General features: G+C 33.6%; 1 protein-coding gene across 4 annotated transcripts in view; it reads right to left on the bottom strand.

Moving 5' to 3' along the window:
- Positions 1-23,441, bottom strand: part of stol (voltage-dependent calcium channel subunit stolid) — a 161,037-nt gene that overhangs the window by 7,427 nt on the left and 130,169 nt on the right. For 3 of the 4 annotated variants that reach the window (XM_085947296.1, XM_085947295.1, XM_085947297.1), the window contains exons 7-24: positions 22,272-22,549; positions 16,471-16,587; positions 15,160-15,352; positions 13,025-13,161; positions 12,139-12,219; positions 11,683-11,763; positions 10,410-10,484; positions 9,629-9,643; positions 9,323-9,427; positions 8,566-8,779; positions 7,471-7,516; positions 6,516-6,697; positions 6,276-6,363; positions 5,426-5,458; positions 2,759-2,863; positions 2,127-2,394; positions 1,446-1,697; positions 947-1,055 (exon numbers count right to left, since the gene is read on the bottom strand). In XM_085947296.1, coding sequence (XP_085803422.1) covers positions 947-1,055; positions 1,446-1,697; positions 2,127-2,394; positions 2,759-2,863; positions 5,426-5,458; positions 6,276-6,363; positions 6,516-6,697; positions 7,471-7,516; positions 8,566-8,779; positions 9,323-9,427; positions 9,629-9,643; positions 10,410-10,484; positions 11,683-11,763; positions 12,139-12,219; positions 13,025-13,161; positions 15,160-15,352; positions 16,471-16,587; positions 22,272-22,549 — 2,379 coding nt within the window. The remainder of the gene's footprint in view (positions 1-946; positions 1,056-1,445; positions 1,698-2,126; positions 2,395-2,758; positions 2,864-5,425; positions 5,459-6,275; positions 6,364-6,515; positions 6,698-7,470; positions 7,517-8,565; positions 8,780-9,322; positions 9,428-9,628; positions 9,644-10,409; positions 10,485-11,682; positions 11,764-12,138; positions 12,220-13,024; positions 13,162-15,159; positions 15,353-16,470; positions 16,588-22,271; positions 22,550-23,441) is intronic. The other variant, XM_085947298.1, reaches the window with a different exon arrangement.

The raw sequence follows: 23,441 nt of genomic DNA, 5'->3' as shown, positions 1-23,441 counted from the left end.
ACCGATGCCGCCGTGATCGGATTACGTTTATGATACTAGTTAAGTACCTAAATGGTGTTTTCCTTTTTTTTTTGTTATGGTTTTTTTGGTCCCATCTTCCTCGTAATAACCAAGTTCGACTGTACATTGTATATTCTATGTGGCAATATTTAAGTGGACAAGCAGAAGAGGACAATGAACCTGTAAAAACATGAACGCAAATTTCAATATGCACTCATATTGTAATGGCAGCTGGAGCTCATTTGTCAGCCACATTCATTTGTATTCAGAAATAATAAAATTTATATCAGCCGAGCTTGGTTCATTTACAAGGGGGTACTTTTGTTTATCAGATACTGTATCCATGAATAAGTCAATGAATATAAAATACCATCGTTAGCTCTACAATATTTTTTCGTTGCCCATTTTCTACTACGTAATAGGAATCGTCAACAAAATAATAAAAATATTTAAAAAATGGCGTACCTATGTCAATTATGTTTAATATTTATTATGGTTTTCTGTATGTACCTATCTCTTATTTTAAACTTCATCTTATCCTGAACAATATAGATTTCTGTATATAATTAAATAAAATCAGTTTAAATAGTTTTTACCATGTTTGTTCCTAAGCAAAGCATAAATTGATAGACCTTCACAGAATGGAGGTTGTATTAACATAGTGTTTTGCAGTGTGCCATTCATCCAACCTACTGGATCCTTTTACTAAATCAAATATGCATTGAATAAAACACCATGTATTGTTTGACCAGTCACAAGTTTAAACCCGTGACGGCTTTGTATTTAAACAGAAATGGCTGCTCCACCAACGATGCCAACGTGGGTGCCCTAGGGCTTAGATAATAGACATGACTAAAAAACTAATAATGCCCAAATCTCCTTTCCGATAAACTCCCAGTTGAACTATTGAAACAATGATTTAAGAATATGTATAAGTAATAAGTACCATCTTCCTGCGCAAAAGAATATGCTCCGCATTTAACTGAATCCCAGAAAGAGAACCAGAACGGCATCTTCCATATCCAATTGACCAGCCAATAAAACGGTTTTGCAGGCTGAAAGTAATCGACAATGTTAAAATTCAATTGTATGAAAGGACAAAATGTGATCAACATAAAATATTTATTAAATTACTCTTCATGTTTTAAACATAAAAATTTTATGAAATTTAATAATAATTAAGACAGAAACATTTATTCTGTCTCAAATAATAGATAGATTTAAGTCGCCTATATGTCTCAAAAAGCTGTGCATATAATGCGCCTACCTAGAATTTACTTATATATAATAAGATAATTGTAAAAATGTAATTTTATTTAAAATAAACACCAGAGCCCCCTGCACTGAGGGGTCTTGCTCCGTCTAATTCTGTCACTAATAATATGATTAGGTACATATTTTAATATTTAAAAAAATGTATTATCATGCTTTGATGAAATCCTTACTCTAAGATTGGCCGCCTTAGCACTGTAAGGATTCTTCCCGTTAGGGCAGCGTCCCTGATAATCGAAGAGAGGAACTTTTCGGTAGATGCGATCTTGCACGAGGGAGTCCATGATGGTGCCGTCGATCTGTCCAAAGAACTGACCCGTGTGGCTGATCTCTTCCGATAGGATTACAAAACCGTTGTCGTCAAGGATGTAACAGTCCAAGTCTTGGGAAGCGCAATTCTTTTTGCAATTGCCAGGCCCAGTGCACTGTAATATTATATTGTTTATTATTAATTATTATTTTAGTGTGGTAAATTATCATGTTGTAAAAGTAAGACCTTGACTTATATTATGTTAGGCTTATTTAGCACCATGTCTCATCTTTTAAACCATCAAATTTATACATGGGTATTGGAGTTATAATCCTGGTATGTGTATCTACCTGGCTTAGTACATATTATATTATTTGCTTATTATATTATAACTCTTACTGCTCTATTGGGATCAACGTTATCGGTTTATAATACCTATTTAAATAATATTTCATTCTCATGCGTCATCTATGTGACAGAAGAAGATAGAGAATTTTAAATTAATGCAAAAATATGGTAGTCGCATTCTATCCCTGGGAGAACTACAATAAGAAGGGAACGCAAAATATATATGAAGTGTATCGAGACAATAATATGAACCAACCGCTGAAGTGACATTGGCAAAGTGCTTGGCCAGGGTGTGCAGTTGGAAGTGCAGACCGACAACGGCGGCGGGCGCTCGGTGGCCGCGGTGCTCCACAAAGACGGCATGCGTGGCCATAACTAAAGGTTCCTCCCGTTCTCCGGAGGCGGTCGTGCCTTCGCGGAACGCCACCGAGAAAACAAAGCTCTCGGGCTCAACGGCATGGTGATCCACAGCGCGCCTGTACCATGGCGAATCAAATGCACGCTGATGAATTTCGCTGAAGTGCCTGTAATTATTCATACATTATACAAAATTATTTATCCGACACACGACTGTCATGTCTCTGATAGCATATTTCTTCATACAGACATGCTGCCGCTTTATCAAGTATAGAAAATGTTTCATCATTCATAGAATAATGCAGTGTTTCCTAACTAGTGTCGCGAAATTTTTTCGAAAACTACAATAAGTGCAAAATATGTGTTATTATTACAAGCAAAACTTTTTAATTGATAATTATTTTGGTGCATCGCAAAATTCGAATCTTAAAGTGTTGTTAAACTCATAAATGTTGAAAACCATTTAAATAAAGTATGCATTAAAAGAAGTTTTCTTTAAATAGCATGCGTAAAGTATTTGATTGCGCTTACGGTTCGATGGAGTCGTGAGCACGGGGAACATGTTCTGTCCATCTGAGTAATCCACTTCTCGTGGCAACAAATGATAAAGTGACTCCAAACATCTGATATCCTTGCCTAAAAACACAAACGATTATTCACACCTGCTCGCAACCTAGTTCATTTGAAATATTATTGGGTACTTTCAAATTTATAAAATCAATTTTTAGTACTAATCCCCGGTTCTGTACCTACTGTAAAAAAAATATAATATCCTTGCAGCGACTATTAATTTAAAAAAAATACATTATTCTTTTTTAAAAATATAATATTTGATACCAATCTACACTTACCATCCATTAGAAAGCTTGTTATTTCAAATCAATAATCCAACATTTTTTTTAAACTGCCTTTTATGGCAAGCTTTCTCTATCGACATTCATAGATACTTTCTTTTTTAATGCAAAAAATCAACACACTTTATAGCGCCCGTACACGTGCATAGATTTATTTGCACCAATAGTGTGTATTTTAAATTAACATGATAATACCTGTTTACTCGTAAACGTGCTGACTGTCTCATTCTTCAAGAGTAAGCGAGACACGATGTTGTCATTGAATGGTACTTATTTGACAGGTCGTGAAAATCGGTTAACCCCAAAATGACTCTATGCGCGGTGTAGTTTGTTTTCTTACCGGCAGGTTCGCCACTATCGTTCTACTGCGCAGGCAGATATCGCACAGTCCAATTGTCGCGTGAAAATTTGAAAGCTTCTGAACTTTTTTGATCCATGCACGCAATCTTGCAATTTGCGCGATAATACATGTTTACATTTGATTTTTTCTTGTTGTGGGCGCGATAATACGTACTGTCAGCAGTAAATATATGCACGTGTAAACGGAGTATTACTCGTCACTTCTGTTACTGTCACATACGAGTGATTTTTCATTTTTTATTTTCGGACCCTTTTTATAATGGCAGAATCTAAACAGGAGAAGACTTAGGCTCTTGCGAAAGTTTTTTTTCAACATGGGTATTAATTATTCTGAATTCAGCCCTTGCTTAAGGTTGGACAGTTCTAAAACTGCTAGAATTAAAACACATTTTGCTTGGATGGTTTGTCTCAATTTTGTACCATTTTGAATTTGTTATTCTGTTTCTAACTTACCGTAAGGGAAAAACGATTTTTAATAAAATTGCCATCTGTTTCAATAGACATTGCTATATTTTGCTTATTTATGTGTTACCTGGAAGTCAACTAAACCATATAAATAAACTTTGTATATAATATAAGAATTTTGAAATTTGATTAAGCCAAAACTAATAAATTACAGCTTACGGTAAGTTGGAACAGATAAGTAATATTGTGTCTTATAATAAAATTCGTTGTGATAATATTGGTGAACTGTCTTCCATTACACAAACAAAATTAATATTATTACATAAGTTTATAAAAGTAGAACCTCAGTTATCCGTACCACCGATTTTCAAACATAGGTACGGATTGATTTTTGATATCAATTTCGTATGATTGTTGAAAAGGTACAATTGAAAATATATGGTCAAATGTTGGTCAAGTGTGTCCTGAATGTTTCAAAAATTAAAATGGTTTCTTCAGAAAGAGTAGATGATTTATTATTTTTTTAATTATCCATTTATATTATCTTCATCCCCAATCAGTCCAAATAATCGAGGTTCTACTGTACTAGCAGGTACAGTTAGCTTGGTGTTGAAAATTTTAGGACTCAATGCGTTATCAATGTTATACATTAATTATTACTGAAAACTGCTTTATTTATAAAGAAAAAACACACAATTTATTATAAATATAAATAACACATCTTTTTTATACAATAAACACGTCAAATGGGCAAAGCGTAGGATAAATTAATTGATACCCTGCAACCGCTCCAACAATGCTCCAAATTATATTCTATGCCCTGTGTAGAAACAATCATGTGAAATTATTGCAGCGTCATGCGGGACAAATATTGTTAGAGCGGTTGCAGTATAATTCCACATTTTATTATATATGGCATAGATTTTTTTTGTGTTCACATTCAAAATACATTTAGTCAAGACTTCCATATGAATAACTGGTGATTTATATTAAAACAATTTAATTCTTGTTGGATAAATACACATTTTTAGATTATTACACTACCTAGATTTGTATGTGTTATCATAATTAATTAATGCAATGTAAAATTCATCTTTCACCTGTATACTAATGAAACTATAGGTGGGTGGGTTTGTATCTATGGTATTTAGTATGAGAGATGATCACAAACTTTATATTATCAAAAATCTTAGAGAACTTTACCAGTCAATGAATAATTAGATCAATGTCACATTACAATAATTAAGTCTTTAAAAATCATGTTCAATAGATAGGTGGCAAAAGTTCAATGAAACATAGAGTTTCAAATGTTCCAGACAACCTAAACTACTTTCAGGGATAAATCATTTCAATTGTAACTTCTTTATCGTTTTCATTTCAATTGTAACTTCAAAATAGTAATCGATAATTAATTGTCAAAGCGATAGGTACTCTACAGTTATAAAAACAATTTACTAATGCACACACCTAGCATGAGTATAATATTATGTGTTTAGTTAGCGGAATAAATTGAATGAGCTGCGGTGGAATGAGTTATTTCTACGGAGGGATATTCATTTGATACGTTGTGTTACTTTACCTGCTGAGAAGAGCCATTAACGTGGCTATTGGGCTACTCAACCAAAAGTGCATAGACATATTAGTGCATTGTTATATAAACATTCAGAAGACATAAATAATATTTATATTATAATTAACACTCATAAGAGTAGACAAATAAATTCTTAAATAATTGTAGAGAAAATGAATTGCATCAGTATGTAGGTAACAATTTCAATAAAAATTAAGGAAATGTTAAATAAAAGTACCCGGATCGGTTATAGCAGATGGCTCAAAGATTAATTCAATATCTATACAAAATACATTTTAAAAATGTACTTAAATTCCCCTGAACAATAGGCATTAGAGATATCTAGTGAAATGCAATTTAATGAAGTGTTTTAATGAATGGACAGGAATCTAAAAACATTGTGAAAGATAAAAATATTTTTTTATGACAAGTTAAACTTCAAAAGTGTTCCTTTTTTAAAATTAATATATTTTTTCTCTGAAATAAAAATGGTTTAACTTGAATTACTTCAATCAATTCAAATGTAAATAAAAATATTTTATTGTATTTTCTGGGATAGATTAATTTTCTTTTTTAATTTAAAATATAGTGATCCCAAACAAAATTATTTTACTGAATATTAATAATATTTGTAACACCGACAAACATTGATAAATAGATATATTATGAATTAATTTATAATACTATTTTTTCTTCTTTCATTTTATCAATTCATTACATGTGTCATAATTCTGTCACTAGATGTCTCTAATATGTATTATGATTCCCTTAATAGAATATAATATTATATTGAAAATATAAATTATAAAATATATTAATAATCTTTTTTTATCATTAGAATACAAAAAAAGAGTCTTACTGGCTGTGTCCCGTGTGAACTTTACGAGTTTCGAGATCTTCCATCACCATTGCGTCCCTTACGAGTGATTGAAGGAGAGTCTTATCACCTGAAATGCAGAATAATTATCACTGTATTGTTGTTAGGTAATATAAAATTGAATGGATATCAACAGCTTTAAAAGTTAACCCAGGCCGTTGACGAAAACAGGGATATTATAATTAGTTAGATGAGGATACATGCAATTTTAAAAATACTTACAATAATAAGAATCCTTTTCTTGTTTCTTGAAGTGGTGATGAGAATAATCTTTAGTGGGCGATCGAGGTCGAACTGACATCCATTTCCATCCTGGACGACCGGCCTTTGACAAGAAGTGAATGAGGCGTTCCTCTGCAGTCCGGAATGAAATATCAGACGCTGAATTATATTCACAGTACACCCTGAAATTTTCAAAAAGCAATACATGTTAATAAGTAGTACATAATGCACTCTTCAAAGAATTTAAATCATAATTATCACCTACAGAATAAGACGTATCTATTAAGCAATAACTGACTATGCAGAGTCCACTATTTATCTAACACTGCTTCTATTTCCTTGTTTTTCATTTTGTGTTGTGAACGTCTTGAATTTGTAGTTTATGATGTCCACTATATGTAAATAAATAAATTTGAATTGAATAAAATATCTTTTATAGCTTCAAGGCCTTATGTTGTAACTTGTGAGTTGAAGTCACCCGGCGACATCATGTCGTATGACATCATTGTGACGTATTACCGGAGTGAGTCAATAGTCTTCGAGAAATTAACGCTACTCTAATACTGGCGTTATTCATTGTCCCCATACACAAATAGGTGTTTCAGCATAATAATATCTATGGTGAGCCCCGTGTGCATTGGGCGGCTCGCCTCGATGCATGTATTGAGCATATGTCATGTCGTCGAGTGACTTCATGTTACAAGTTACAACGTAGGGCTAAGCTGGCTGGCTGAGCTCCAAACTTGTGACTCAGATTATGTCTATATTTAATAGAAAATCTTTGAATTGACATGCTGCGTTTAGTATGGCACTATTTATGTTAGATCATAGCCTAACTGCATTAAAATATGTATAATAATGGTTAGTAAAATTTACATAATCTGAAGAATCGTTAGAAAAATAATCAGCTGTAATCTAATCTACTTTGTACATTTATTAATGCGAAGGTTCTCACCAGTCGGGATGGACTTTCCAGTTGTCTCCTTTGAAGTATTCGGTAACTGAAAATAAACAATTATGCATGTAAATAATAACAATCAGTAATAATTATGCCTACGTTATCATACGGTGAAAGCGATTCATAGTTGTAGTGGTATTGTTTGCTAGCATTGTAGCAAATAATACCAATGCATTTCCAAATCGCCCATGGTACCACTGTAGAATTAGTTGAGTATATATTATATATTATATGGACATGATTTGAGATGAGAATGCATCATTAATATTTGTACTTTGAGATATATTTAAAAAAAATTATATGTGATAATGTTATGTACAATCTTAAAAGAAGTTTTTAATGCAATGAACCTACATTATTCATATGAATAATGACAAATAACAAACAGTGTGTAATGACACTGGGGGGGGGGGGTATGGTAGTCTACGGGAATGGCAGGAAATTTGATATGGTTTCAATTTGAGGGATTGGTAATTGATAATAGGTACCTACTTCATTTACGGTACGATCCGTCGAAACATTTGTTTTGATACTATCAAAGCACATTTATATGGTAATTATACACGGTTATGAAATTGATTTTAAACTTATTGCTGGGGTACAATATTACAACATGTTTTCTCGGCTCGAAAAAAACACCCTGGGGATGTTATATTTTTGAATCAGCTTCTTTCTAACAGCAACACAGTGGAAGGGCAACTGATCTTCTCATGTATACTAATTCTGAAGAGCTTATATTATTCGCTTTCTCCGCACGGTGGTTAAAACGGTGCGGATACCAAACAAAAATCGAACTGGCTCTGCTTTGGTTAATTAATCATGTTTGCAATAATACATTGTTTCACACGTTGTTACTAATGTATTATTATGATGGTAACATTGGTAACAGTAGTTAAGTAACTAAAGTAAGAGTGTCAAATGCAGGCCGCCATTTGCATTTTATTTACAATGTAGTCAGTTCTGCCATTATCTTTTCTATAGTAAAATTAGCAATTCAACCATAGGTACTTAAAACGAGCTGAAATCTCTGTCAAACATTGTAATACAGAGACGGAACTCTCTGAACTGGATAGATTTTATTTAAGATGTTACCATTGACAGGGCTGTGGCGAATCTCTTGCTCGGCCAGCAGTTCGTACATTCCATAGCCATCCGGCAAGACAACGGCCAATGAGAAGGGAGTTCCGTCGATGGGTCCATAAAAGTATCGTTGACGTCTTGTTGCTACTCGTCTCATTTCCTCATAATGTATTTTAACGGCAACTTCTGTCTCGCCCTCTTTCTGCTCTATCATATCATTCCGCAACTATAATAAAAAAAATCAATATATTATTTCTCTATACGATATGTAGGTTATGAAGTTTTTAGGCTGGTAAATAGGTTAAGAGTGGTGTATGTAATGTAACTGAATCGATACAGGATCAAGATAAAACATGCTCCAGAACTTTTTCTTACAATATCATTTTCAATTTCAAATTTCGTGAATAAGGAAAATAATAAAAATTGACAGCTTAAATGTGTATATTCCTATAGTGCTAAAATGCGAGGAAAGTGATTGTTGAGCTCAATTACAAAACTCAAGATGTCTATAATCAAAAAAATTGTCAGCCACCGAGAGAAGTTTTGGGAGGGGGAGTTACAACATGCCAGTGTCTATTATTTTACACAGCACGATACCACTGCCTATAACCAAAACACTTTGTGATAGTTTCTTCAGAAACCCACAAATAGATGTACGGTTATGTTTTAATTATCATGGATGGATATTAATAATTCAGTATCTTTATAATATTGTTCCAGAGCATTTAGTTTGGATATTATTTACATTAATAGATAAATAGATACTTACATCAAGCAGTAAAGAGTGATTTTCTCTTGGTGTCGATTCTTGTTCAGACAATTCCATCTCAGTGAGATCCACACTACTGTAAAGTGGCCTCAGTGTTTCTGTATACTGTAAGTTTATAAATATGTTGTTATCATTTAAAAGCCCAACCTTTATTAACATTTACAATAATTATATTAATATTACAAACAACAATATGTAGTAGTTATCTGATAAAAAGTTTATGAATAGTCACAGCAAAATCATTCAATCTATATTATTATAATACGGTCCAAATTGAACTAGGTTAAACATAATCAAAATTCTTACCTCTTCATTGTTATACTGAAAGAAAAAGAAAAATAATTATTATTATAATGTTTAAGTTACAACTTCTACAGGACGCAGGCTTACAAAGAATATTTTAATAGATATTAAATTTGACACATTGGCAGTACGTACCCAAAAATATGAACATGAATTTTCAATAAACACTCCAGCAATGTAAGTACAAATGCATTTAATGTGTACATGGAAATTTTAAGCAAACACCTGCAATAATACTATAAAAACAAAGATGCGGATTAACAATAATGATCATTATTGCAATGTTGGTAGAGTTCAATTTTCAACCAAATTCATCTGTGTTGATCTGTTTATGAACAAATGAAATTCGTATGAACAGATCCCATGTCTTTTAATGAGTAGGGTTGTTTACGATGGGCCTATTATTATTTAAATACTGCATCCACTAGTAATCCAATTATGTACATAGATCTACCATATATATTTGAATGGTTTATAAGTTGATGTACTAAGACAATCACTTTTTTTATAGTGACTACTTTTAAGTATAATAATTATTGTACCTCACCATAAATTTTGTGTCTAAAAGCACCAACCACAGTTTAGTATATATATACCATCAGAAAGTTTTAATAAATAAGATACACTAGTATTAAATAGTATACAACATTATCCTTTTTATGTCGTTCTTATTAAAAATGCTTGGGAAAAAAAGAAGACTATGTCTGGTTTATTGAGTTTTTATTGCCAGATGCTACTAAACTTTGGTTGGAAATGTTTATACAATATTTTAAACATTACTTACGAGTGGTCTGAGATCAGGATGGTATAAAACGTGCCCATTGTTGTTTACTACGAATGAATAGCCGTTCACACCAAGCTGGAAAGACACAAAATATTTTGTTTAGAAACCTCAAAATTGGAGAATATATTTATTGTTCCTGTATAATAAATACCTCCTATGTGGTGTTTTTGTCGAAAATGAATTATTGATATGACGTGATGTGCATTTTTTTTTCTCTACCAATATTTATTATATCACTTGTGGAAAGATCAAATAAAAAATTAAATCACCAAATAAAATTAATATTAAATTAATACCATGTGATCCAAAATTATGCACCGTAATTAATCCTATGTGAGCGTCTGCCACAATACATCAATATTAAAATAATCTTATGTGAACACGGCATGTTTATGATTCAACGTATTCAACACGTTGTATATTGAATTAATCCTATATGATAAAAACATGGAAAAGGCTACGATTTTTCTATTAAATATTATTATATATATTATATTATTATATATATTATATTAGTATATTATAAAAAAAATATGATTATCCAATTTTAATTTATGATTAGGATCTACAAAAAATGTTAAAACATCATTTGCGATTATTTTTGAAAACAGTTTTTTCGATTAGGTACCGTCCTACCTCAGAATATGACTCAAAACACATAGGAGGTATTTAAAATACAGCTTTGTTATAATTTTATTGTTGACATGTACGATGCAAATGAAATACGTATCATGTTAATTATGTTGATAAAATAATATAATATATTATTATAACAATCATGAATGCATTTAACAATATTATAAAGTAATAATTATGGGTATTTAGGTTACATAATAATCATACGGTTTTGCTTTAGTGGACAAGCTTTATAAAATCTCCATAGGTGTCAGGCCACACAATTCAAAAAGCATCATGTTTGACCTGAATAAAAAAAGTAGTAGACATGTCCCTTCCTGATTTGCTTCTGTGCCTTACCTTTTTAACTTACCAATATGTAAGAAGTGAAACATGGAAATGAAATTTATCTCACCATTCTTTCAAAAGGCAAGAAAGTACGGTCCTTACTACTCAGCCCCCTTTTCTATGTTTTAATAATAATAAGATAACTTTAAAATTGGTAGTGCTATTAACCTAATAAGCTGTTAAAGCGGTTTTTTTTAATTAATGCACCGAACCCTTCAAGTTGAAATTATTATCATTCATATAGGAGAGTATACAAGGGGTATCAGTACATAACAATCGTTTATGATTTATTAAGAAAATAAGTACCTACCTTGTATGGTGGGACTAGCTTCTTGATCTGTTCGATAGGTACGTCAGTTCCAACCACTCCCAGAAGATTTGCTTCTCGTTGCTGAAATAAGTATAAGAAAAATATTAGGTAGGCACTTTAAGGTGAATGGAACCAGAGGCACCTAACAGAAAAATATTAAGTTTGCAATTTAAGACATTTTTTTGATAATTTACATTTTAATATTATTCTTTTTCTTTACTCGTCGTTTACCTTCTTCCAATAAGCCACTGTAATTTTTGGTCACGTCTGAAATTTAAATGGCTGGACTGCATCACGAGGGATTTTAGGATGCTTGCAAAGTGCAAAGCATGCTGGAAAGCGGTGGCTCTATATCGTTCAGGATGGAGAAAGTTTTTAGAGGTGGCAAAAACGTTGACAAAAAAAGAGGTGGAAAAAATGATGATATTGTAATGGATAAAATAGAATGATATTCACCGTGTGGTTTCTCCTATCGAAGATCGGTGTGGTCACGGAGGTCATCAGTTGGCCTTGTCCATCATCTACCAAACCGCTACCCTAAAAGTTGCACATCTTTAATTAGTATTTCACATCATGCATGCTTAAATTATGATTTATAATATGCGTAAGGTTTCCCCTCAGAAATAAATTATCAAAAAATTAATATGACCTATATTATGACAATATCATTTTAAAATATTTTTTTAGTAAATAAGCTAAGAGTAATAGGTATTAATGACATCTTGTGACAAGACTTTGAGACACAAAATAAATACAATAATACTATTTAGATTATATTATATACACATTTCTCAGATTTTTTGTTATTGTAGCCGCAGGCAATTGTAATATTTATATTATTTATAAAACTATCACAAAAAAAATCATCAATACAATAGAGTAGAAGCTCCTCTAGATAATAAATAAAAATGTTTTCACATTAAAAGTATGTTTATTTCCAAGAAAAATCGATGTTATTTAAATAAATTAAATAAATCCATTAAAGATGAAAAAACAATCATTAAAAATAAACAGCAAACCACACAGTTCTAGAAGCGCTTGTTTTAAAATATATTTTTATTATTATATAATAGTATTATAAGGGTATTTTTTTCAGTAAATTGTATTTCATTACACGACTCCTAACTCCATCACTAGATGTAGTCTTTAGTAATTAGTAATTAGTAGGTCCTCTCAGCTCTATAGTTTTTCTGGTAAACAATAATTTATTATCTAGCTACAGTGAACTTGGATGCCTACTGCTTTTCGTTAGACAAACTTTTCTGGCACTCTTGATATTAGGGATTTTTTTTTAAATTATTATTATTAATTAATTATGTTACTTATTAATGAATTTTCTTACTCTTCCTCCCACGTATACTGGACTCCACTGTATTGGATGATCAGCCTGGTACATGACCATCGGTCGCGCCATCACCGATATGTAGTTGAATACTTTATCAGGAATTTCTTCATTGCTGTTGATCCGGGCATAGAATCCTTAAAATTTAAAACAATATTATCGTATATTATGCATATTTATAAGCTATTAAATTTCTTCAAGAAGCAATAAATACAGTGATGAAATAAACGGAACCTGACACAGCTGCCTTTACTATTAGTGACTACATCACACCCTACACCTCCAAGAGTCAGAGCATAATATAGCAATTGAAAGGTCGTGGTGTTACCCTCAATACCTACAGGGCCACTTCCTGCACCGCTTTAGTTAGATCAGGGCCTCCCCACTGTTTTATGATCAGGAGGGAATAACAACCACATTTGTTCTTAATGAAGTTTCCATATTTTTTTTAGCCATGTTCGATCCTGAGGAGATCATATTATGGTGGGGCCAGTGGGGTGGGGTAGAGTGAAGGATGTATTAACAAACTTTTGTTCTTTTTACGAGAAATAGATGTACCTATTGGTTCCAAACCCCATACAACATGTGAATTTGCCAGACCCTCGACTCGAACCAGGGACCCACAGCATTATAAGCTGATGCGGTGGCCACTCGCCCAGCGTGGGTTCAAATAAATAATGAGTTTATAAAGAAACACTGTTATATACCTACATTTTTAACAAGTAATTTTGTTTGAGTTAATTAGTAAAAATAAATCAAATTGTTCCGTAGGCGACTTCTTTCAATGTATAGAACTGGGGATTTAGGTATAAATTAATATTGAAAAATAAAAATCCCCTTTTATATGGTATGTATTAAAACAAATTCGAAAAATCTACATAATCTTTCACTAATTCGAATATTTGTACACAAATAAATAAGTAAGTACATAAATTAGCTTGCTATTTAAAAAAAAAATGTTATTTGGCATTTATTACAAAATTAGTAAATATTTATATCTCTTAAACAATAATTATTTGCGGTAGGTGCTTGAAATTGGTCCATGGGTTCATCTACACCCCTAAACACGCGCTGTTCGGAACCTTTGGGCTAGATCAGTGTTTCCCAGCCAGTGACGTCCCTAGACAAAACGCCGCCCCTAGGCAGCGCCAAAATTCCGCCCCATTTTTTATGCAGTAATTTTTGCCATACTTTCATGACCAACTTTTCATCCAATATCTAAAAAATGTGTTGTATGTATACATTACTAACAAAATAATACCACTAAAACATATAAAATTTTATTTAGATATAAAAAGCGAGTCTGAGGTACTGAAAAGATACACCTGACAACTGTTAAAACTTTTATGTCAATTAATACATTTTGTCGCCAACCACTGAGCTGATTTTTTTAGTGGAAAGATATTTTCGTTATTGCTAAGTTTAGGTGCCCATTTCTATATATTATACCAAATGATTCTTCACGATTTGCCGCCCTTCGAGTGACTGCCGCCCCCAAGCGATGCTCAATCTGCCTACCCCCACGGGACGTCACTGTTCCCAGCCTTCTTCATGCCATGCCCCACCGTAGTCTTTTCAAAAGTCAAATGCCCCACCGGCATCTTTTTTTAATAAAACAGCAGGTAAATTTTCAAATCATATTGTAATATGTTTGTAAACATATGAACCCCTAATGAAATTAAATAAAACCTATTCTAATACATATATTATAACTGAAGTTATTTCAAAACACAAATTGAAAATGTAATATTGTGTAAGTTTGTGTTTTTAGATAATTATTGAAATTGTAATGGGTTTCATTCTATTTTAAGTACAATTTGCGTTTATTTCAATTTTGTACATCTCAGGCATTTTTTTGTATGACCGATGAGTATTCCCCTTTATATGTGAAATGCCGACGTGTCTCATCTCTGAAACGTAGTGCCCCACCTCTGAGGCGTCATGCCCCACCGGTGGGGCGTACGCCCCACCGTGGGAAACACTGGGCTAGATGCTAGATTAAGATTACTGCGTACATTACGTTTGAATCAAGTGATGTAAACGGCACTGGATACAGATACTGGACATACACGAGAATTATCTCGTTTACCTATTATACATTTTATTTTACCAACTTGTCTTTTTTATTATTGTACCTTTATTAGCGCAAGCGATCCACCGCATGTGCGAGGCTCCGGCCGCGTCACTCCCTGCGAGGTAGGTGAAAACCCGAACCGGCATATGAGGCCAGTTATGCGTCCTGAAGACATCGCGGGGTGCTCCTGTCGCGCCGCCGGCAATCAACATGGCGGCCTGATTACACTGGCAACCTTGACCGGTTCGATTGTACTAGAATTTAAAAAAATAAATATTATAGCTGTTTCCTTTATGATCATTTTTAAATCACAAAATCTGCTGCTTCTTATCAATCTTGATATAAAAAAAACAGTCCGTAGACAACTAGTTACTCTCGTTATAGTAACTATGACACTTGGGACTAATGTGTTAACTGTAACCATATTTTCGCTTCCAATTCATCACCCCCATTTTTAACTAGTTTGAAAGTGATGACTTTTTTCAATTTCTATCTTTTAATGTCAAAGTTATGATTGATTTTCAATGGGCATCGCCATATATGATCAATCAGCCAGTCATTGCTAGTCGGAAATCAAATCCATCGTATATATCAGCATCACATATATATACTATTTGAATCTTCAATCCTTATAACTCGCATTTAATAAATCGCACTTACAGAAAGTTACCACTATGGTGACGATCACAGCCGTTGGGCCTAGTAGACCATCTATAAGCTCACCACAAAGACCAATTTTATTGGTTTAAAAAATTGCGACGTCACACTGCAAACACGAAGATCCATTTAGATTTTCCATCAGTTTTAAATTAGCTTTTGATTACTCTATTACTAATTTTTTTATTAAATTTTCTCTATTCTCCGTGCTTCTCTCTTACATAGGTAGGTGCTCTTAACTTTAAGTCTCAAATGACGAAATCAATCTTGGGTATCTGCGCCTGAGTCATTCCCAAGCATAAGCAACTGGTGATGCTTCATAACCAAACGTAGGGCCTCGTGATTTGCCCGATTAAGACCGAGAGTTACGTGGTTTGAAGGGGTCTATGTGTGTGTTGGGGTAATGAATGGGTGACGACTGACAATTCATTTAACATAACTAGGTATATTGAGGATTTATTTAGACGGTTGACCTAACCGTCCTAACCTAACAAATAATCAATTCAGATAGAATGACTACTTATTGTTCATTATTGCGTTTTCGAAAAATATATGAATCATTAGTCATTATAAGAAATTTTATTAGGTACTCGAGATGCGGTACTGAAATGGATCTGTGCACCTTTGACGGGCAGTGAATCATAAGATCAACAAGTAAACTCAGGTAAATATTTCTTTTCACCATACAACGCAAAATAAAATAATATATAATTACCTTGTGCAGAATCTCAAATGAAAGCGTAAGAGCTGCCGTGAAGTTAGCTTCATTTGCAGGCTCTGGAACATTACTATCTAGCGCATATTTCAGCTCTCTCACGTTTTCCGGAGTCGCCTGGAAAAAATCATAGATATATTTACAATAATTCACAATAATATCATACAATCACACAATACTACTCTCTATTATAATGAATGAAAATCAAAATGACATGTTTTGCTAAGTTTAGTAATCATGTTCCTACGTAATCACTTCATAATTTATTAGTGTAGTCAACAAAAATGTGAATATTATTTAAATATAGTTGTATTAGAAACCTTACAAAAATATAACACTGATGACAAGGTAAGTATAGTTATTAATACTTGGAAAGTATCCAAACCATTGGCGTAAACCTTAAAAGCTACACCGGTGCGAGCTGTCTACGAGACGTAGACACTCGTAGAGCATAATACTGTCCAGACAGTAATAAATTGACCGCGTAGACAAAAAATAAAAATAAAGGATTATGTTTATAAATTCTTTATCTAGTCTATGATTGTATACCTATTCAGGAATTGTTAAAAGAAAAAAATCGATGGGGTAACTCATTCGATTGACTGTAAAATCGAATTATTAAAAATTAAAAGTGTAAGTGTACGTCCGTTTATTCGTCTTGCTGCACGGCCTGATAAAATCAGTCAAGTACATAATGATCTAGTAATGAGACATTCGTGGATATCAACATTTAATTCCCATATTTTAGTTTAGTCTATAGCCTGATGAGGTGTCGGCGACTACATATAAACCACACCGGCGTATATAAATCAGGCATTTTGGAATAGATTTTGGTCGATCACACCATATACCCATATGGACAGTCGTGAAAATTTAAGAAGCGGGTAGATTCAGTTGTAATATAATATGATTTCATTGAAGTTATAAAGAAGAAACATTAACCATTTGTATTTAAGATATTTTTGAGGAGATTACGTGAAGATAGTTGTAAAATTATCTATGAAGAGACCCGTGTGACCTCGTCGTATCACCTGGGGCCCTATGTTAGAACTTGCGAGTGCCAGCTGCCCGGTCGACATGACGTCATATGACATCATTGTGACGTACTACCGGAGTGATAATAGCATTCGAGAAAATAACGCTACTCAGACAGCGGCGCTATTCATTGTCACCATACACATATAGGTGTTTCATCGTAATAATATCTACGGTGAGCACTGTGCGCTGGGCGGCATGCCTCGAGCGTGTATTGGCTGACGTCACAATTACGTCATGTCGTCTGGTGCCACACGAGTCGATAGTTAGGAAATTGCGGTGTTGATTCGTATTTAATCACTTTAGTAGTTTTTTCTTCTTTTCACAGCAGATAATAGTTTGACGGCTATCTCTATGTCGTAACGAAAATCTCAGTACATATTGTTTTTAGTTATTCGTGTTATTTTATTAATACGCTATAAAAGTGTGTTCAGACGGCCTACTTGAACATGTCTACTATCAGTGACGTCCCGTGTGGGTAGACGAATTGAACGTCGCTTGGGGACGGCAGTTACTTGAAGGGCGGCAAATCGAGGAGAATCATTTGGAATATATAGAAATTGCTACATAAACTTAGTAATAACAAAAATATCTTTCCATTAAAAAATTAGCTCACTGGTTTTGTCGGGTTTACGATATCTAGTTTACTTCCATTGCCCTTCGACGTCCTTGGTGACCAGAAACGACACGTGCAGATTTGCGAATAATTAGTCTGATATTTTGCTAGTAATGTATCCATATAACACATTTCTTAGATATTGGACTCATGAAAGGATGATAAAAATAATGTATAAAAAGTGAGGCGGCATTTTGGCGCTGCCTAGGGGCGGTGTTTTATCTAGGGACGTCACTGTCTACTATAGAGTATAGAACCGTTTAATTTCACATCTTTCATTCTGATTTCATATTTCGTATTGTAAATTCGTATTAATATATTAAGTAGTTGTGGTTGGGCCAATTATGGTCACTTTCTTCCCTCCTACCTCAAATCCTCAGTATTGTCGCAAGACCAGACGACCAGCAGTTAGGTACGGGTCATCAGTCGACCGTGATTGCAGTGCGACCGTACATTCAGTTTCATTAAGACAACAGAGCGCGTGTAGGCTCGTCACAGCTATACCGTCGTTTAACGAGTGATTCCAACCATACGGACTGATTCAAAAAGTTAAGTTCATACCACGAGCGTGTCAAGTGCAACCGTCATGGAAACCATAATTCTATCCGAGTCTGGGTGTCTCCTCATTTATCATATCATACATCAAAGGTGTACCGTGCGAGTGTCAGACCGCAGAATATTACAAAAGGTCAGTGCCTGACATCCTACGTGTAACTGCCCTCCCTCCCCCGCCTACCCCATCATCGACACCCACCATCACAATCATTCCACCAATCGAATTACACTCCAATATGAAAAGCGCAACCGAGTAGCTATTTTGATTGTCCATTATTATACCAATTATGACATGACCAATAATTATTGTATGGATGGCGATCAATGAGTTGACTATTTCATACGAGGTAGAGTGATACCTATACGATAATAACAATTAAACGATATTTTCATATACCTAACTGAACGAAATTTGCCAATATTGTGTCAGTGTGTTCAGAATAATAAAATATTATACCCGAATTATTTAGTGTCGGATGTTGGCGCGATCGGAAAAAGTTTTTTCATAAGACGGGTCGGGTCGGTCTGCACGCGGATTTACACATAACATGTTTATGAAAAAACTTCGGGACGACGCGACGGCGATGGCGGATAGGTCAGTGGCTTGCATCACGTTTGAGAATAAAACTGTTTATTTTGCACCTTTGTGCGTCACGGTATTCATTTTCCTCTATGAGTGGCCACATATATACTCGTAGATTGAAAGACTTCTCCTCAGCTTCTCAAGTCGGCCCAACCCTCAGTTGGACCGGTTGACCATTGCGACTTGATATCTTCGAGAAAAAAATTCCCAACTTCCAAATGTTTACGGTCTCCTTAAGGCGAGCAAGATAATGATGAATGGTGAATGAAAGATGAAGGCCTCTTCTTCTCAATACTTGGACATAATAGATTAAATCAGAATAGGAACCACAGGTGCAAGATAACCAAGGCATTCTCGCTAAAACATTGCAATGCGCCTAATATTCTTTACGCCATGGTATACGCATGCAGAATGTGTGTAAACGCGTCATTGAAATACATCGGATTCCACGCCGAAAATTTGTAAAGAAAATGTACCTAATATATATTTTCAATTTGACTGACGGACACGAAGAACGTGTGGCAGAATGCCCGCTTCTGACAACATGGATTGCGGCTTCGAATCCCATGTCTAGCAAATTGACATAATATTGTTTTTTATGTGCATTTGAATCTAGGGTACGGATAATTATAGGATAACTAATGGATTGTCCGAATGCTCAACAACCATTAAAAATCTGTTAAGAAACCTCCTCGTGAGGCCGATATCCTTAATTATTGGTTTTAGAGCCGCTTCAAGTGCTTTTTAAAAACTCCAGTTGCGGTGATTAACCTGTATAAGTTGTCCGCTGAGTGACGGCGCCACATGCGAATATTTTACATATATCAATCAATACTTTTTATAATGTGATGATCTAAGTTCTCAATTCGAACACCGGACGATTTATAATGGGTACATAAAAGTTTATCAATATTATAATACAGTGGATAGGTTTATCAATAAATTTTATTTTGAAGTCATTAACTATTTCGATTGTCATCATTATTAAAACTATCTAAAGTATTTCAACCGAAATGTCAATCAAAATGTGTTTATATGTTATGGTATATCCCTATGCCTTGGTCAGTTTGGTCAAAGGTGGGGTTTGTCAGTAAAATCTGTCTCAAAAAGGGTAAGGGTAAAGGTATACGTTTGTATGACATTAATCTATGACTTATTCACATGATATATGTAATTAAGTTTTCAGTGATAAGGTAAATAAAATAATATGATTATTTTTCACTGACATGTTTGATATACATCACAATACTATTTCATTTTATTCCAATATCATATCGGGAAGTAAAAAACAGCGAGCGGTCTCTACCGGAACCAATTTTAACGCCACTTGGGAAATACTTTGACGTCGAACCGAAGCGACTTTTCGCGCCAACTATTTCCATATTCGGTGCAATATTCGGAAAACTGAAGAACGGAAAAGTTTCAGACACTCGAGAGTCGTTCGCGGCAAACTTAGACTGCGTCTGGAATTATTTGCGGGTAACTTTGCACTGGTTTTGAACTACTTTTATGTTCATTTTTGCACTTCCCTGGATGTACTGAAATTATTTTTGTTGTGTTGAAAACTCACTTTAATTATCGTAGTATTATTTTTGACGATTTTATTAGTAAGTAAATGTAATCGGTAAGTAGAACGTAACATATGGTAATAATCACGGAGAAAGATATAATAATAGAGTATATATATATATATGTATATAATATATGTATATAATAATAGATATATGTGTGCACCTGTCACAAATTGAATGTTTCTATATTATTATTATAGAAAATCATTTAAATCTTAAATCAGGGCAGAGGTTCTCGAAAAGTTTTAGCCGCCAACAAAAGGATATTTCCCTACCAATTACTACGAAAATAGTATCTGATTTACGCTGCACTGGTACTTACCTGTCAAACTGATAATATGCGAATGAGTGTCATTTGCTTTCTTTCACGACCTGAATATTTATACGTTACATACTTGGAATTTGCTGTGACGAAAAACATCGAAAATTGATGTGACACTTATATATTATACAAGTATTGAAAATAGGCGAATATTGTATACGAAATATTATTATAATTAAATCATTGAAAGATTTTTCCATTAACAAAAATAATTTATTAATTATTTACACTAACGGTGGTCTAGCTCAGTACTTCTCAAACTGGAGGGCGAGGCCCCCTAGGGTCCCCTGCCATGGGAAATTTTTCAGTAAGTATTTGAAAAAAAAACATACCTATGCGAAACAGCATTTTTATCATTACTGGTAATAACAAATAAACACAGGTCGTGTTTTCAACGGAGACTTTGGAGCAAACCCTGTGAATTAACATTTCAAAGATTGTACCGGACATTGATCTATTATGTAAAAATGTGCAATCACACCCCTCTCATTAAATTGTTTTTGTAGGCAGTAGCTGTAATAAATTTGAAGTTAGTTTTAGTTTTTTTTGCTTTACAAGCAAGTAAATAAAAATAAGTTCTATTATTTTTAATATAAATGTAGGTACCTATAGTATTAATTAATGATAAATAGGGTACTGTTGGTCACTAAGGACTACAATTTTTGGGGAGCCTTGGATTTTTTTTCTGATTTCGGGGGCCGTGGTATAAAAAAGTTTGAGAAGCACTGCCCTAGCTGATAGAACGGGCCGTATCTAAAGATGTGAATCGCAGATTCAATTTTATGTTTGTGATTTTAAATGTGTGTTTGATTCAATATTAGAACAAACCCCTATAACATGTTATATGAAAAGCTAACAACCATAATTCGTAAAAATATTTAAATTCAACTTCCATCCCTCCCACTGGTAACAATTATGAAGCATCCATTGTATTTGCTATAATATGTTAGTTGTTAAAAGACAACGCTTAACCTAGGCAACAAAAATATCATTTAATTTATTTACTTACTGGTATAATAACAAAGTTTTTATTGTTCGAAAACAATAGAAATTTCTCATTCTACGGTGGCTTTTGTCAGATACAATTAAATATTTTGAAATAAAGATTTTTTTGCCTACCTGTACGAGCATGTTCTTGAAACAGGGCACCAGCTCCTCGGTTACATCACTAAATGAATAAATGTTGACGAAATCATCAGGACCAAGAGTGTCCAATATCGCTGAAGCAGTCGCAATGGCCAGTTCCCTCCTGCGTCCGGTCGCAGCGGAAGAAGTATCCAAGAGTATGACCAAATCTTTCGGAGAGGTCGCCGCCTCCACGAACCACGCTGATGATCGGAAGTCGTAGAAGTCTCTGGCGTGGTGAGAGCGGCCGTCCTCTGGTGGCCAGGAGATGGCTAGAAAATTTCCACGATTGTGTCATTATACTTCTTTCATTTTCTCATATTGAGTGTATATAAAATCAAGTAACGGAGTGATTATTTTTCTCCCAATCGAGAGATGTGAGGCATGGAAATAAATTTTATTCACTTGTCGCATAGTAAACATGATACAGCTTTATGTCGTATTTTTTATTAATAAACTTTTTATATTTCAATATTGTAATCAGTCGTAAATAGTATACTAACAAAAAAAAATCATACTGTGACAAATGCGATTTTATAGCCAGTTTTACATGTTAAGACATTTTACTTCGGTATGTCTACGTAGACTTATAATAAACAGAGATCTGGAAGCTAATCAGAAAATCACCAATAATTCAAGCTATTATTTAATACAGGCTAGATGTGTTGTCTTAAAAATTAATAATAGCTTCAATTCCTTAATCTCAGAATAATATCGTCTTTAGCAGTTCATCTAATTTAGAGTTCTGCCGATACCTACACAACTTACAAAATAGTCATAAATTACCAACAATTAATGTCGCTCACTTCAATCTTTCATTTTGTTTTTTTTTATATTCAGACTGGCGCTATATATTATATTATAAATATCTCATGGAGTGTTATTTTTGTTCATATACCTCAAAAAAACAAGTACACTTCTATATAATATAATATATACACAAAGGCACAGTATATAATTATTGTCTTGAATATAAAATAATATTGTAAGAATTTTGTACGCATACTACCCTCTGAAAATATTTAATGCCAATGTATGTATCAATATGTATTTATGTAACATTTTTAATTAGTGTCAAGCATTAAACATATATATTTTTAAGCTATTTTTTGAAGTTTTATTATCCAATTACCTCACATATCATGTTAGTTTATCTTACCATAT

Source organism: Rhyacophila brunnea, unplaced genomic scaffold (assembly GCF_057557595.1).
Source record: "Rhyacophila brunnea isolate RB1 unplaced genomic scaffold, BYU_Rbru_1.0 scaffold_2, whole genome shotgun sequence".
NCBI classification, from domain to species: Eukaryota; Metazoa; Arthropoda; class Insecta; order Trichoptera; family Rhyacophilidae; genus Rhyacophila; species Rhyacophila brunnea.
The sequence above is the reverse complement of the archived record's forward strand: the minus strand, read 5'-3'. Positions and strand labels throughout refer to the sequence as shown.